A 14871-nucleotide genomic window follows, 5' to 3' on the forward strand; every position below is an offset into this window, starting at 1 on the left:
ATAGTAGTAGTAGTAGTACAGTAGTAATAGTAGTAGCAGTATATTGCATGTAATTCCCTCTCACTAACAGCAGGGGGCGGTAGTATAGTAACAGTAACAGTAGCAGTATATTGCATGTAGTTCCCTCTCACGAACAGCAGGTGGCGGTAGTAGTAGTAGTTCTCCTCCCCGCCGCTGGAGGCGCTGTGAGCTGATGTCGGGCTGTCAGCTGGGTGTCATGGCGGCGCCCTGGCGGAGGTTAACAGCACGGTGGAGTTATATGTGAGATAAACTGTCTTCTTCATGATGAGCTGAGAGGAGACACGTCACTAACAGGTGAGAGGAGACACGTCACTAACAGGTAAGACCCCTGAGACAGTTAGCTGCTTCCTGTCCGCTCTCATACTGCAGCACCAGACGTCACCTAGTAAAGGTGTATTTCCGCTCTGCCAGGTAAACACACCTGAGCACGCGCAGCTTCAGGCCTGTACAGGTAGCAGCAGCTTATAGCGGATCATTCGGCTCTGATATTATCACTCACACTGGTTTCATTCCAGCAGCACGTTAGTTTATTTATGAGCTGAGCCGTCTCCATGGCGACCAGAAGCTGGTTAAACCCAGTAACATCTGCATGAGGTTCTGTGTGACAGTGTTCTGGGTTTTATGAGTATTTCTGAGCATCACAGCTGTAAACTCATCTTCATCATAATAAAGTGACATGATGAGTTTACCCGCGCGCTTCCTTAGAGGCTCAGATCAGCTGTTAGAGATGCTGCCTTCAGGAGCTCTCAGGACAAAACAGCCTGATGACTGGATTCAGTCTGATAGAAAACATGTTTCAGTTTCAGAGAACACTGTTGGCATTTAAATACTTTAATACTGAAAGTTTTAATGTTTGTTAGTTAAATACTAAACTTAACTAACTCACATATTTATTTTTTATGTTCTGTGATCCGTCAAACCTCTGATGTTCGAGAGTCCTTGAACGCACCATCAGGGAGGATTACTGTTTATGAAGTAAAAGTACTTTACTGTAGTACAGTTTGAAGTACTTGTACTTTACTGTAGTACAGTTTGAGGTACTTGTACTTTAGTGCAGTACAGTTTGAGGTACTAGTACTTTACTGTAGTACAGTTAGAGGTACTTGTACTTTACTGTAGTACAGTCTGAGGTACTAGTACTTTACTGCAGTACAGTTAGAGGTACTAGTACTTTACTGTAGTACAGTTTGAGGTACTAGTACTTTACTGTAGTACAGTTTGAAGTACTTGTACTTTACTGTAGTACAGTTTGAGGTACTTGTACTTTAGTGCAGTACAGTTTGAGGTACTTGTACTTTACTGCAGTACAGTTTGAGGTACTTGTACGTTTACTGTAGTACTTTAACTACATCACTCATAATACTTGTACTTGTACTGCAGGTATGAGTGTGATGTCATCAGTGATGCGTGGCGCCCGGCGGCTCGTCCTCGCTGACCCGGCGCTGATCAGCAGCTTCCTGTCTGTCCCCCGCTCCGCCCCCCCCCTCACCTGCCAGAGCAGGAAGTTCGCCAGCAAACAGGTGAGTCTGATGCTGTGTGTGTGTGTGTGTGTGTGTGTGTGTGTGTGTGTGTGTGTGTGTGTGTGTGTGTGTGTGTGTGTGTGTGTGTGTGTGTGTGTTTGTGTGTGTGTGTGGCAACCAATCAGAAAGCGGCTGGTCTGTGATGTATGTGGTGTCTGCAGGTCAAAGGTCAGAGGAAGGATCAGAAGAGCAAGGGCAAACCTAAAGAGGACAAACAGGAAGTGGAGATCCGGCAGAGGATGACGGTGCAGGCACTCGCTCACGCCATGAACAAAGACTTCGGTAAGAAACAGGAAACAGGAAGCTCTGTCGTCGTCTGAGCTGAAAAAAGTTGTTTTGTAATTAAACAGATAGATTTTGATAGAATGCAGTTTTAAACTGCATTCTATCAAAAGGCCACCAGGGGGCGACCGTTTTGGTGTCAAAAGGACTTCCGTCTCTATACAAGTCAATGGAGAATTCACCAACTTCTCACTTGATTTCTAACCTCAGTAAACGTTTTCAAAATGTGTTTATGGTCTCAATCGCTAGTTTAAAGCCTTCTTCAATGCAGTATGATGTTCATTTGGGACATTTTGGCCTCCCTGATTTTATATGTGACGATAAAGCAGGGTATGCATTAGGGCGTGGCTACGTGGTGATTGGCAGGTTGATTGGTTCACAGGTTCAGGAGGGCGCCTCATGCTCCTCCTGATGCCCATATAAGTAGAATCCCTGTTTTTATATTTCCCAGCATGCACCTGAAATGTTTAAGATGGCGCTGCTCAGATCCGATACTATTGGCCTCCGAGCAGCAGTCCACAAACCAATGGGTGACGTCACAGATGTTACGTCCATTTTATATACAGTCTGTGGTTCAAACTAAACACAAAGAGGGTCCAAAAACAGCTGTAGCAAGTTTTTAGGGGAGCGGCAGGTAGAGCCGAACGGGCAGGACAAAGACCCGAGGCATGAAGACAGACGATCGGACCGGGAACAACAGAAAAGAGGCAGTTTAGCCGTTTATAAAGGGGAGAGCTAATGTGGGAAGCCCTGTCTGGTTCTCCTGGTTCTGCTGGTTCTCCTGGTTCTCCCCGTCAGTGATGAGGTTCTGTTGCAGATCACGTGTTGGAGGCGCTGCTGAACACGACGGTGGACGTAGACGCGCTGGAGCCGAGCTCGGTTCTGGAGGAGCAGTGGATCAAAGAGGCGGTGACTCGGTCCGGCATGAAGTTCAGATGGGCCAAACTGAGCCAGAACCGCGAGAGAGAGAACCGGGATGCACACCGCAGGTTCTGTTCCCCGTACTCCCAGTGTTCCCAGTGTGTTCCCAGTGTGTTCCCAGTGTGTTCCCAGTGTGTTCCCAATGTTCCCAGTGTGTTCCCAGTGTGTTCCCAGTGTGTTCCCAGTGTGTTCCCAGTGTGTTCCCAGTGTGTTCCCAGTGTGTTCCCAGTACTCCCAGTGTGTTCCCCGTATTCCCAGTGTTCCCAGTGTGCTCCCAGTGTGCTCCCAGTGTGTTCCCAGTGTGTTCCCAGTGTTTTCGCAGTGTGTTCCCAGTACTCCCAGTGTGTTCCCAGTGTGTTCCCAGTGTTCCCAGTGTGTTCCCAGTGTGTTCTCAGTGCTCCCAGTGTTCCCAGTGTGTTTATCTAACTTGCCCTCTGACTCCTGACCTCAGACCCCCCGCTGACCCCGCCCTGCTGAAGCCCCGCCCCCCCGTTGTCACCATCATGGGTCACGTGGATCACGGTAAGACGACGCTGCTGGACAGTCTGAGGAAGAGTCAGATCGTGTCTACGGAGGCCGGCGGCATCACGCAGCACATCGGAGCCTTTCTGGGTAATTCACCACTTTACACCGCGTTCCACATTATTATGCAAATTGGATTTAAGGGTCATAAACATTTAATTTTTCGTTTTTCAACTAAACTCATGGATGGTGTTGTGTCTCAGGGCTCTTTGGATCACTGAAATCAATCTCAGACACCTGTGATTATTAGTTTGCCAGGTGAGCCCAATTACAGGAAAACTACTTAAGGACGTTCCACATTATTAAGCAGACCAAAGCTTTCACGCAATATGGGAAAGAAAAAGGAAATAGTGCTATGCCTTGGAAGGTATGAAAACATTCGATATTTCACGACAACTTAAGCGTGATCATCGTACTGTGAAGAGGTTTGAGGCTGATTCAGAGCACAGACGGGTTCGTGCAGGTTGTTGCGGTTTGAGTGTCACATTAACCTGTCACCTTCAGTACCCTGGACAGTGCCGCGGAGAGGCCGCACGCTGAGTGCGTCTGCGCTCAGAGCTTATTAGGACCTGATGTGCTTCACCTGGGAGACGCCACTGAGAGAAAGCCACTCTCGCCACACAGAACTTTTCCCCCTACCCTTTCCCCTGATTTTATAGTTGTTAAAGTATAGTAAATAAAGTAACGAATTTTGTACCTGCAACTTCGACTCCTCCTATATCCGCACCTTACAATTTGGTGCCGAAACCCCGAGAGAAGAAACAAAAAGAACGCATGACAGCTGAAGACGCGGACAATAGGACAAAGCAACAATGTCGAACCTGCAAAGACAAAAGAAACTAAGGGGAGCAGTACGGGCCGCTACGACACGACTCTTGGACAAGATTGATCGGGAGGTTGGAAAAGAAGATCCCAGCATAGATGTGCTGGATGAATACTTGGAACATCTGACGGCGAGAGAAAGAGCTTTGTTGGATAGTGATCATGACATTGAAGCGGAGACAGCAGTGGATGATTTGGAAGATGAGGTCAATTCAACCTTTGAATACATGGATCGAATCATATCAAGAAAGACCAGGATAAAACGCATCCTGAGAAATACGGACGACAATCAGAGCGCAGCTTCAGTGGCTACCCAATATTCAAACAATGAGGTGAGAAGATTTCCAGCAGTCAAGTTGCCAAAATTGGTCATGGAGAAGTTTTCCGGAGATGTCAGTAAGTGGCAGAGTTTTTGGAGCCAGTTTGAGACAGCAGTTGACAATAATGCAAGTCTAACCAAGTCTGATAAATTTACCTATTTGAAATCGTTTTTATATGGCACAGCAGCTAATGTAGTTATGGGACTTTCTTTATCAGACGAAAATTATGACAATGCAAAGAAAATGCTTATCAGCCGATTTGGGCGTAAAGATCTCATCATAAATGCACATATGAATAAGCTATTAAATCTGGCACCAGTAAAAAAGGCCTGGGATGTCGCAGCTTTACGCAGGCTATATGATGACATCGAGATACAAGTGCGCAGTTTAGGCTCAATGGGAGTAGTCTCTGACAGTTATGGCAACTTGCTCTGCCCTATTCTCATGAAGATGATACCAGAAGAAATGGCTTTGCAGTTCACCCGTCAAAACGGTAGTGAAAGAGATGATGCAAATAATGACAACACGTTCAGTGTCCAAAGCCTGATGACGTTCTTCCAAAAAGAGGTTGAAAGTCGTGAAAGAACAGCTAATCTCACCCAGAATGTGCAACAACCAGATAAAGAGAAACAATGGGAAAGGCCCTATGCGGAGAAGAGAATACCGGAAAAAAGGAGATCTTACACAGCCTCTACAGCCTCGTTCCACGCAGTCAGCGTCAGAGATGAGCCAAGGTGCGTATTCTGTGGAGGAAACAATCATAGATCTAAGAACTGTACAGAACTGACTCTTGAACTGAGGAGAGAAAAATTGAGAAAAGAAGGAAAGTGTTTTGTGTGTTTAGGTAGCAGACATATAGCGCGTAATTGTAAGACGCAGGGAATTACCTGTGAAGAATGTGGACGAAGACACCACAAAGTAGTCTGCCCTCAATTATCCAATCAACAAAAAAAACACACAGAAGAGAGACAAGAAAACACACAGCAACTTGCCCGAAATCTTACAACAGATGCAGTGATAGCAAGTGCAGCTCCCAGTAGTTCTATGAGTAGTACAGTTTTACTCCAAACAGCTACCGTTTGGATAGACGCACCCACTCAAAGTCAGGTGGCTAGATGTCTTTTGGATGGAGGTAGCTCACGTAGTTTTATTCGAGAAGACATATCCAGAGCACTTAACCTGCCAGTAATAGGTAAAGAAACACTGAATGTTTTTGTATTTGGCTCCAAAACACCTCAAAGACTGATGTGCAAGAAGGTGAAGGTGCGTTTAAGGAACATCAGAAATAATCAGAATATCGAAGTTCAGCTCCTGGAGACGCCCAAGGTGAGCTCTTCAATTATTAAAATGGCAAGTGAAACGATAAGAAATGATTTGGAGTCAAAAGGAATGCCTATGGCGGATGTTCCCGTGAGAGGAATGGAATCAGAAGAACTGGGAGTCCTAATTGGAGGAGACCAGTACTGGAGAATTGTCACTGGCAAAATGGAAAAGCTGGAAGACGGACTTGTTGCGCTGGAGAGTGTGTTTGGATGGCTTGTGCAAGGAGAAGTCACCACACTGAATATTGTCACCGAAGCTGTTGACGTTGAACTGCTGCATGTCTGTGTGGAGCAAGACCAAGCGCTCTCCAACCAGTTGCGCAGTTTTTGGGAACTGGAGTCACTCGGAATAGGTAAGGAAGAGTTATATTCCGAGACAGATGAAACAGTTCTGAAAAGATTTGAAGAAACTGTGAAGTTTGTTGACGGCAGATACGAAGTCCGACTGCCCTGGAAAAATGAGCATGTAACTATGTCCTCAAATTATGTTACAGCTAAAAGCAGATTTGATAATCTAATGAGAAGGTTTAAAATTAATCCAACTCTTTTTGAAAGATATGACGCTGTTATTCAAAACTATTTAAAAGAAGATATAGTGGAAATAGTCAATGATAATGTGACAAATGACCCAGTGTACTATTTACCACATCATCCAGTCATAAAAGAAGACAGAGCTACGACAAAATTAAGAGTTGTATTCGATGCCTCCTCTCATGAGAAATTTAGCTGCTCATTAAACGAAGGTCTGCTTATAGGTCCAAATTTAAATCCTGACCTTTTGAACATTCTGATCAAATTCAGACAATATCCAGTAGCTGTAATGGCAGATATTAAGTCAGCCTTTCTGCAAATCTCCCTCGACAAAAGAGACAGAGACGCACTGCGATTTCTCTGGACAGATGACAAGCTGATGTCGCAAAGGGAGATAAAGGTGAAAACACTCAGGATGACCAGAGTCCAGTTTGGAGTGTCATCGAGTCCTTTTCTGTTGGCAGCTACTGTACGACACCATCTGAAACAACATGAAGAAGAAAATCCTGAAGTGGCACGGATAATAAAAGAAGGTCTTTATGTGGATGATTTCATAAGTGGAGCCGACAACAGTGACGCAGCGGAAGAGCTGTGTGTAAAGGCCAGAGAAATCATGGCAAGTGCGGGGATGGATTTTTGTAAGTGGAAAACAAACAGTCCTGAACTTCAACAAAAATGGTCACAGGAACAACAGGAACAAGGGAACGATTCCACTCCATTAAAGGTCCTGGGCCTCGTCTGGAAAAGTGAAACGGATGAATTCGTCTTTGAAATGGCGGAGCCTGTCCAGGTCACAGACAACAGGAAGGTGGATGGAGAACAGCTGACGAAGCGCTGGAGTTACCGCCGCAAACTGGTGGGTGAGTTTTGGAACAGATGGAAAACAGAATATCTGATGGAGTTGCGTTCCGCTCACTGTACCAGAAGTGTGAAATCAACTTTATTCAAGGTTGGAGATTTTGTTCTTGTTCATGATGAAAGGCTGCCACGTCACATGTGGAGGAATGGTCGAGTGGAGGAAGTGTTTCAAGGCCGTGATGGAAAAGTAAGATCATGTTCTATTCGTTTACCTTTCAACATTATTCTAAGAAGACCTATTCAACTGCTTTATCATCTGGAAGTGGAGTGATGAACGTGTTAAACGTCCATCGGCCCGGAGTTTGTTGCGGTTTGAGTGTCACATTAACCTGTCACCTTCAGTACCCTGGACAGTGCCGCGGAGAGGCCGCACGCTGAGTGCGTCTGCGCTCAGAGCTTATTAGGACCTGATGTGCTTCACCTGGGAGACGCCACTGAGAGAAAGCCACTCTCGCCACACAGAACTTTTCCCCCTACCCTTTCCCCTGATTTTATAGTTGTTAAAGTATAGTAAATAAAGTAACGAATTTTGTACCTGCAACTTCGACTCCTCCTATATCCGCACCTTACACAGGTAAAGGCATAATGAGCAGCTGTTAAAATGCCTTTACGAAGCAGCAAACAGGTATTTGAAGCTGCTGGTGCCTCTGGAGTCCCGCGAACCTCAAGCTGTAGGATCCTCCAGAGGCTTGCAGTTGTGCATAAACCTTCTATTCGGCCACCCTCAACCAACCCTTAACGCTGCAGTGGGCCCAGAAATACATGAAGACTAATGTTCAAACAGTCTTGTTTACTGATGAGAGCCGTGCAACCCTGGATGGTCCAGATGGATGGAGGAGTGGGTGGTTGGTGAATGGCCACCATGTCCCAACAAGGCTGCGACGTCAACAAGGAGGTGGGGGAGTCATGTTCTGGGCCGGAATCATGGGGAGAGTGCTGATAGGCCCCTTTAGGGTCCCTGAAGGTGTTTCTGACTGACCTTCCTTCCATGGAACAAAAAGAAGAACCGTGCCTTCCGTAGCAAAATCATCTTCATGCATAACAACGCACCATCTCATGCTGCAAAGAATACCTCTGTGTCATTGGTTGCTATGGGCATAGAAGGAGAGAAACTCATGGTGTGGCCCCCATCCTCCCCAGACCTCAACCCTATTGAGAACCTTTGGAGCATCCTAGAGGGTCTATGAGGGTGGGAGGCAGCAGCTCGGGGAGGTTATTCTGACATCCTGCAAACACATTCAAGCAGAAACTGTCCAGAAACTCACAAGTTCAATGGATGCAAGAATTGTGAAGGTGATATCACAGAAGGGTCCTACCTGTATGTTAACATGTAACTGGGCCTGTTAGAATATGACCTCGTAATGCTGCAAATTCAACAAATGACCATTTTCAGTTCTTTACAACCTATAAAATGTTTTTAAACTGTGTTGTGCATTATATTTTGGAACAGTGCTTTTTGAGATTTTTATTAAAAAAAAAACAACTTATTATTGGGACGTTTGTTCAATAAAATTCGAATTATACTCTAACGGTTGATGACTTGAAAATTATACTGACTGTCATTTGCATTGACTATTCAGGAAAATCAGAGAAAAATATAATTTGCATAATAATTTGGAACGCGGTGTAATGCTTTACACTTTATTCTGTCTGGAGGTCTAGTGACATCTAGTGGTGAAGTTAGTTATTACAACCTAAACACTTCTTCAACAGTCCAGCTGCCGACCGGAGAGCGGATCACCTTCCTGGACACTCCGGGTCACGCTGCCTTCTCCTCCATGAGAGCCCGCGGAGCCAACGCTACCGACATCGTAGTTCTGGTGGTGGCGGCTGACGACGGCGTCATGAACCAGACGGTGGAGTCAATCCAGCACGCTAGGAGGGCCGGAGGTACGTCCACCTGTCCGTCCGTCCATCTGTCTCACAGTGTCTCTCAGCGTCTCACAGTGTCTCTCGGTGTCTCACAGCGTCTCACAGTGTCTCTCGGTGTCTCACAGCGTCTCACAGTGTCTCACAGTGTCTCTCGGTGTCTCTCGGTGTCTCTCAGCGTCTCACAGTGTCTCTCAGTGTCTCTCGGTGTCTCTCAGTGTCTCTCAGCGTCTCACAGTGTCTCACAGTGTCTGTCGGTGTCTCACAGTGTCTCTCAGCGTCTCTGTGTGTCTCGGTGTCTCTCAGTGTGTCACAGTGTCTCTCAGCGTCTCTCGGTGTCTCTCAGTGTCTCTCAGTGTGTCTCTCAGCGTCTCACAGCGTCTCTCGGTGTTTCTCGGTGTCTCTCAGTGTGTCACAGCGTCTCACAGTGTCTCACGGTGTCTCTCGGTGTCTCACAGTGTCTCACAGTGTCTGTCGGTGTCTCTCGGTGTCTCACAGTGTCTCTCAGCGTCTCACAGTGTCTCACAGTGTCTGTCAGTGTCTCTCGGTGTCTCTCAGTGTCTCTCAGCGTCTCTCAGCGTCTCACAGCGTCTCACAGTGTCTCTCAGCGTCTCACAGTGTCTGTCAGTGTCTCTCGGTGTCTCACAGTGTCTCTCTGTGTCTCTCGGTGTTTCTCGGTGTCTCTCAGTGTCTCACAGTGTCTCTCGGTGTCTCTCTGTGTTTCTCTGTGTCTCTCAGCGTCTCACAGTGTCTCACGGTGTTTCTCGGTGTCTCTCAGCGTCTCACAGTGTCTCTCAGTGTCTCTCGGTGTCTCTCAGTGTCTCTCAGCGTCTCACAGTGTCTCACAGTGTCTCTCGGTGTCTCTCGGTGTCTCACAGTGTCTCTCAGTGTGTCACAGTGTCTCTCAGCGTCTCTCAGTGTTTCTCGGTGTCTCACAGTGTCTCTCAGTGTCTCACAGTGTCTCGTGTCTCTGTCTTTCAGTCCCAATCATCGTGGCCGTTAATAAGTGTGATAAATCTCAGGCCGACCCTCAGAGAGTCAAACAGGAACTTTTGTCTCATGACGTCGTCTGTGAAGAGTTGGGAGGAGACGTCCAGTCGATCCACGTCTCTGCTCTCAAGGTAAACACCTAATAACATTATTGATTAACCTCTAATGATTATTATTGATTGATCAGAGTTAAGATGTTTAATGATGCTGAAAGTTTAATTAACAAACGTTTACATTAAATTCTGATGATAAACTATCAATCTGAGTTTATTCAGGTTAAATATTAATAATTAAAGGTTAACACTGCTGATCTTTTTACTCTTATTCTGAAGTTAACAGGAAGTATTTAACAGTGATGATTTCTATTAAACCAGAAAATGATCAAATAAAACAGACGAGCTGAGACTGACCTGCAGATCAATTAGTTCATTTTTATTTAAAAGTTTATTTACATTAAATTCATCTGAACCGTTTAGAGTCAGAAACAGAAACATTAAACTCAGTCGACTGTGGCGCCCCCCGCAGGCGGAGGTCTGTAGTTACCGTGGTGATAAAGAAGAGATCAGTGTGATGTAACATTGTAACATGATGATGTCATCGTCGTTGCCAGGGCGACAACCTGCTGGCTCTGGCCGAGGCCACGGTGGCGCTGGCCGAGGTTTTAGAGCTGAAGGCCGAACAGAGCGGACTGGTGGAAGGACTGATCATCGAGAGCCGCACTGACAAGGGGAAAGGGTGAGTCTGTTTATTAAAGGGTTAACACGTTAATAACACGTTTATTACAGGGTTAATAACACGTTAATAACACGTTTATAACACGTTAATAACACGTTTATTACAGGGTTAATAACACGTTAATAACATGTTTATTACAGGTTAATAACACGTTAATAACATGTTTATTAAAGGTTTAATAACACGGTAATAACATGTTTATAACACGTTAATAACACGTTTATTACACGTTAATAACACGTTTATATGTTAATGACATGTTTATTATAGGGTTCATACACGTTAATAACACGTTAATAACGTGTGTAACTCTGGTTCTATGAGTTCTGGATAACCTCCGGTATTGGTGTATAACTCCGGTTCTATGAGTTCTGGACCGAGGAGTAATCGGAGAACCTTTCCGTGTGTCCTCAGGCCCGTAACGACCGCCGTCATCCAGCGGGGAACGCTGAGGCGAGGCTGCGTGCTGGTGGCGGGGAAGAGCTGGGCTAAAGTCCGCTTCCTGTTTGATGAGAACGGGAAAGTGATGACGGAGGCGGGACCGAGCGATGCGGTGGAAGTGGTTGGTTGGAAGGAGCTGCCGTCTGCTGGGGAGGTGATCCTGGAGGTGGAGTCTGAGGTCCGAACCCTATTCACCTTATATATGCTTTATTATATCATTCACTGCTTCCTGTTGAAGGGTTATATTACATTAACGCGTCTCCTCCTGCAGCAACGAGCGAGGGAGGTGGTGGAGTGGAGGAGTTACGAGGAGGAGCAGCAGAAGCTGGAGGAGGAGCAGCGCGTCATCGAGGTGAAGCAGAAACAACATCTGGACGAGTACAGGAAGGAGCGAGCAGATCTGTCTCACCTGAGCTGGAGGCAGAGGAAGTCGGTTCTGTACCGAGCCAACAAGACCAAGTTCGCTATGAGACCCAGCGAGAAGGTGGAGCGGGAGGAGCTGCTGCTGCCGCTGGTCATTAAAGGTAACTACACCTGCTGGTCATTAAAGGTAACTGCACCCGCTGGTCATTAAAGGTAACTACACCTGCTGGTCATTAAAGGTAACTACACCTGCTGGTCATTAAAGGTAACTACACCCGCTGGTCATTAAAGGTAACTACACCTGCTGGTTATTAAAGGTAACTACACCCGCTGGTCATTAAAGGTAACTACACCCGCTGGTCATTAAAGGTAACTGCACCCGCTGGTCATTAAAGGTAACTACACCTGCTGGTTATTAAAGGTAACTACACCCGCTGGTCATTAAAGGTAACTACACCCGCTGGTCATTAAAGGTAACTGCACCCGCTGGTCATTAAAGGTAACTACACCTGCTGGTTATTAAAGGTAACTGCACCCGCTGGTCATTAAAGGTAACTACACCTGCTGGTCATTAAAGGTAACTACACCCGCTGGTCATTAAAGGTAACTACACCTGCTGGTTATTAAAGGTAACTGCACCCGCTGGTCATTAAAGGTAACTACGCCTGCCGGTCATTAAAGGTAACTACACCTGCTGGTTATTAAAGGTAACTGCACCCGCTGGTCATTAAAGGTAACTGCACCTGCTGGTCATTAAAGGTAACTACACCTGCTGGTTATTAAAGGTAACTACACCCGCTGGTCATTAAAGGTAACTACACCCGCTGGTCATTAAAGGTAACTGCACCCGCTGGTCATTAAAGGTAACTGCACCTGCTGGCTATTAAAGGTAACTACATCCGCTGGTCATTAAAGGTAACTGCACCTGCTGGCTATTAAAGGTAACTACACCTGCTGGTCATTAAAGGTAACTGCACCTGCTGGTCATTAAAGGTAACTGCACCTGCTGGTTATTAAAGGTAACTACACCCGCTGGTCATTAAAGGTAACTGCACCTGCTGGCTATTAAAGGTAACTACACCCGCTGGTCATTAAAGGTAACTGCACCTGCTGGCTATTAAAGGTAACTACACCTGCTGGTCATTAAAGGTAACTACACCCGCTGGTCATTAAAGGTAACTACACCAGCTGCTGTGTGATTGGCTACTGTTGGAGCAGGTAAACATCCTGACCTTTGACCCTCAGGTGACGTGGACGGCTCGGTGGAGGCCATCCTGAAGGTGCTGGACAGCTACGACGCTCAGGAGCAGTGTCAGCTGGAGCTCGTTCACTTCGGCATCGGAGACGTTTCCGAAAACGACGTAAACCTGGCCGAGACGTTCGGAGGTAAGAACTGACATCACGCTGACATCACTGTGATGTCATAAACCCTGAACATGATTACATCATTGTGATCATATTTAAAACCTTCTGTGCAAAATATTCTGTAAAACAATGTTTAAATTGTATCTCAAGCTGTTCATCTGTTTAGTAAATGGTTTATAATAGTAACGTTATAATATGGATATTAATGAGTGGAGTAACTAGTTGGGATGAATGTGGCTCCTGAACTAAGAGTTTGACCCTTCTGTCATAAACCATCACAATGATGTCATAAAGAACGTTCCTCGGTTCTCCGTCAGGTTCCATCTACGGATTCAACGTGACGGCCAACAAGTCGATCCAGCAGCTGGCGGAGAGGAAAGGTGTGCCGCTGCGTCTTCACCGCGTCATCTACAAGCTGATCGACGGGGTGAAGGAAGAGCTGAGCAGCAAACTGCAGCCGCTCGTCACGGAGAACACCGTCGGTGAGTAACGCATCATCATCGAGGCGTCTGATTGGTGGAGGCGTTGTGTCAGCTGACCACCTGCTCGCTCCCACAGGTGAGGCCACGGTGCTCGCCGTGTTCGACGTCACCGTGGGGAAGAAGAAGGTCGCCGTCGCCGGCTGCCGAGTTCAGAAAGGTCAACTGGACCGGCGGCACAAATTCAGACTCATCAGGGGACAGAACGCCATCTGGGAGGGTGAGTCAGGAACCTTAGAGAACCTTACAGAACGCCATCTGGGAGGGTGAGTCAGGGACCTTAGAGAACCTTACAGAACCTTAGAGAACCTTAAAGAACGCCGTCTGGGAGGGTGAGTCAGGAACCTTAGAGAACCTTACAGAACCTTAGAGAACCTTACAGAACACCGTCTGGGAGGGTGAGTCAGGAACCTTAGAGAAGTCCTGGATAGTCATTCTGTGTAGCGGGTCGTGTGTTTGGGTCACTCAGAGTTGGGTCAGGGTAAGAAAAGTACCGTTAGCTGCACTGTTTTCATTGTGTTGTCTTAGCTAGCTTTAGGGGCGCTGATCCCTCGTATTTCTGTTTGCTATAGAGTAGTTAGTTAGGTTTTAGTTTTAGAAATATGCTATTTGTTGTTTATTATTCATCATTAGGCAGTAAGCTCATTTTATTTGTAAGGAGTCTCTTTTCGTTATCTTGGTTTATCAGCACCTGGCAGCTCTTTTCTGTTGGGTTTATTATTTGTCACCACGTGTCGATATAAAATATAATAAATATCACTTTATTTTACAATCCATTCCAGCGGGTTGAGGGTTCGTAACAATGACCCCATAGGCTTTCACCGGAGCAGTCACCTAGACGGCATGATATTCAAAGGACACAAAGATGTTTAGAGGCAGCAGTGGGTTAAGTTTCCATTTGTTGGAGATTAGTAGGCCAGTGTGTGGAGACGGGGTTGGGCTATCTTCTGGTTTAATCCACGTCTCAGTGAGAGCAAGGAGAGGTGGTTGGCATGAGCAGAAATGAAGTCTGCCTTGTTAATCACAGATCGACAATTCCACAGCCAACAGAGAAGAAGGTTTTTGCTTCAGAGACCTGAGGTTACCCAGATTGCATCGGTGTTTGTTATAACGAGGCTTTCTGGGTGAGAGATGTGGTGGCACATTGTGTACAGTTGCTGATAAAAGTCTTGTCACTTATCCGTTTTGTAGAAACAACAGCTTATAACCTGACTTTTAATTAATCCATTGGTTTTAGAAATGGCTCACCAGTATGCTTGTCTCTGATGTTCTCCGCAGGTTCTCTGAAGCAGTTGAAGCATCACAAAGACGACGTGCAGACGGTGCGGTCGGGGATGGAGTGCGGTTTGTCAGCTGACTCCGACATCGAGTTCACCGCCGGTGATGTCATCGTCTGCTTCGAGGAACAGGAAGTACCACAGGTCACTTCCTGGGACCCCGGCTTCTAATGAGACTTCCCATGATCCTCTGCTGTTCGGGAACGCCGTGTTCACGCTCAGAACAAACGGAG

At 46.3% G+C, this 14871-nt stretch overlaps 1 protein-coding gene across 3 annotated transcripts; it reads left to right on the forward strand.

The window, feature by feature from the left end:
• Positions 1 to 201: 201 nt before the first annotated feature.
• Positions 202 to 14809, forward strand: mtif2 (mitochondrial translational initiation factor 2). 3 transcript variants are annotated; one of them, XM_062438665.1, is made up of 14 exons: positions 202 to 315; positions 1402 to 1541; positions 1703 to 1823; positions 2641 to 2812; positions 3196 to 3356; positions 8833 to 9009; positions 9970 to 10109; positions 10589 to 10713; positions 11128 to 11332; positions 11426 to 11678; positions 12763 to 12903; positions 13200 to 13364; positions 13441 to 13581; positions 14640 to 14809. In XM_062438665.1, exons 2-14 carry the CDS (start codon positions 1404 to 1406, stop codon positions 14807 to 14809), a joined length of 2109 nt encoding a protein of 702 aa, XP_062294649.1. In that variant the 5' UTR covers positions 202 to 315; positions 1402 to 1403. The 3 variants fall into 3 exon arrangements, with proteins under 3 accessions (XP_062294649.1, XP_062294657.1, XP_062294642.1); XM_062438673.1 differs by having other exon boundaries at positions 219 to 315; positions 1409 to 1541; XM_062438658.1 differs by having other exon boundaries at positions 225 to 340.
• Positions 14810 to 14871: the final 62 nt, after the last annotated feature.

This window comes from Scomber scombrus, chromosome 2 (assembly GCF_963691925.1).
Source record: "Scomber scombrus chromosome 2, fScoSco1.1, whole genome shotgun sequence".
In the NCBI taxonomy this organism is placed as follows: Eukaryota; Metazoa; Chordata; class Actinopteri; order Scombriformes; family Scombridae; genus Scomber; species Scomber scombrus.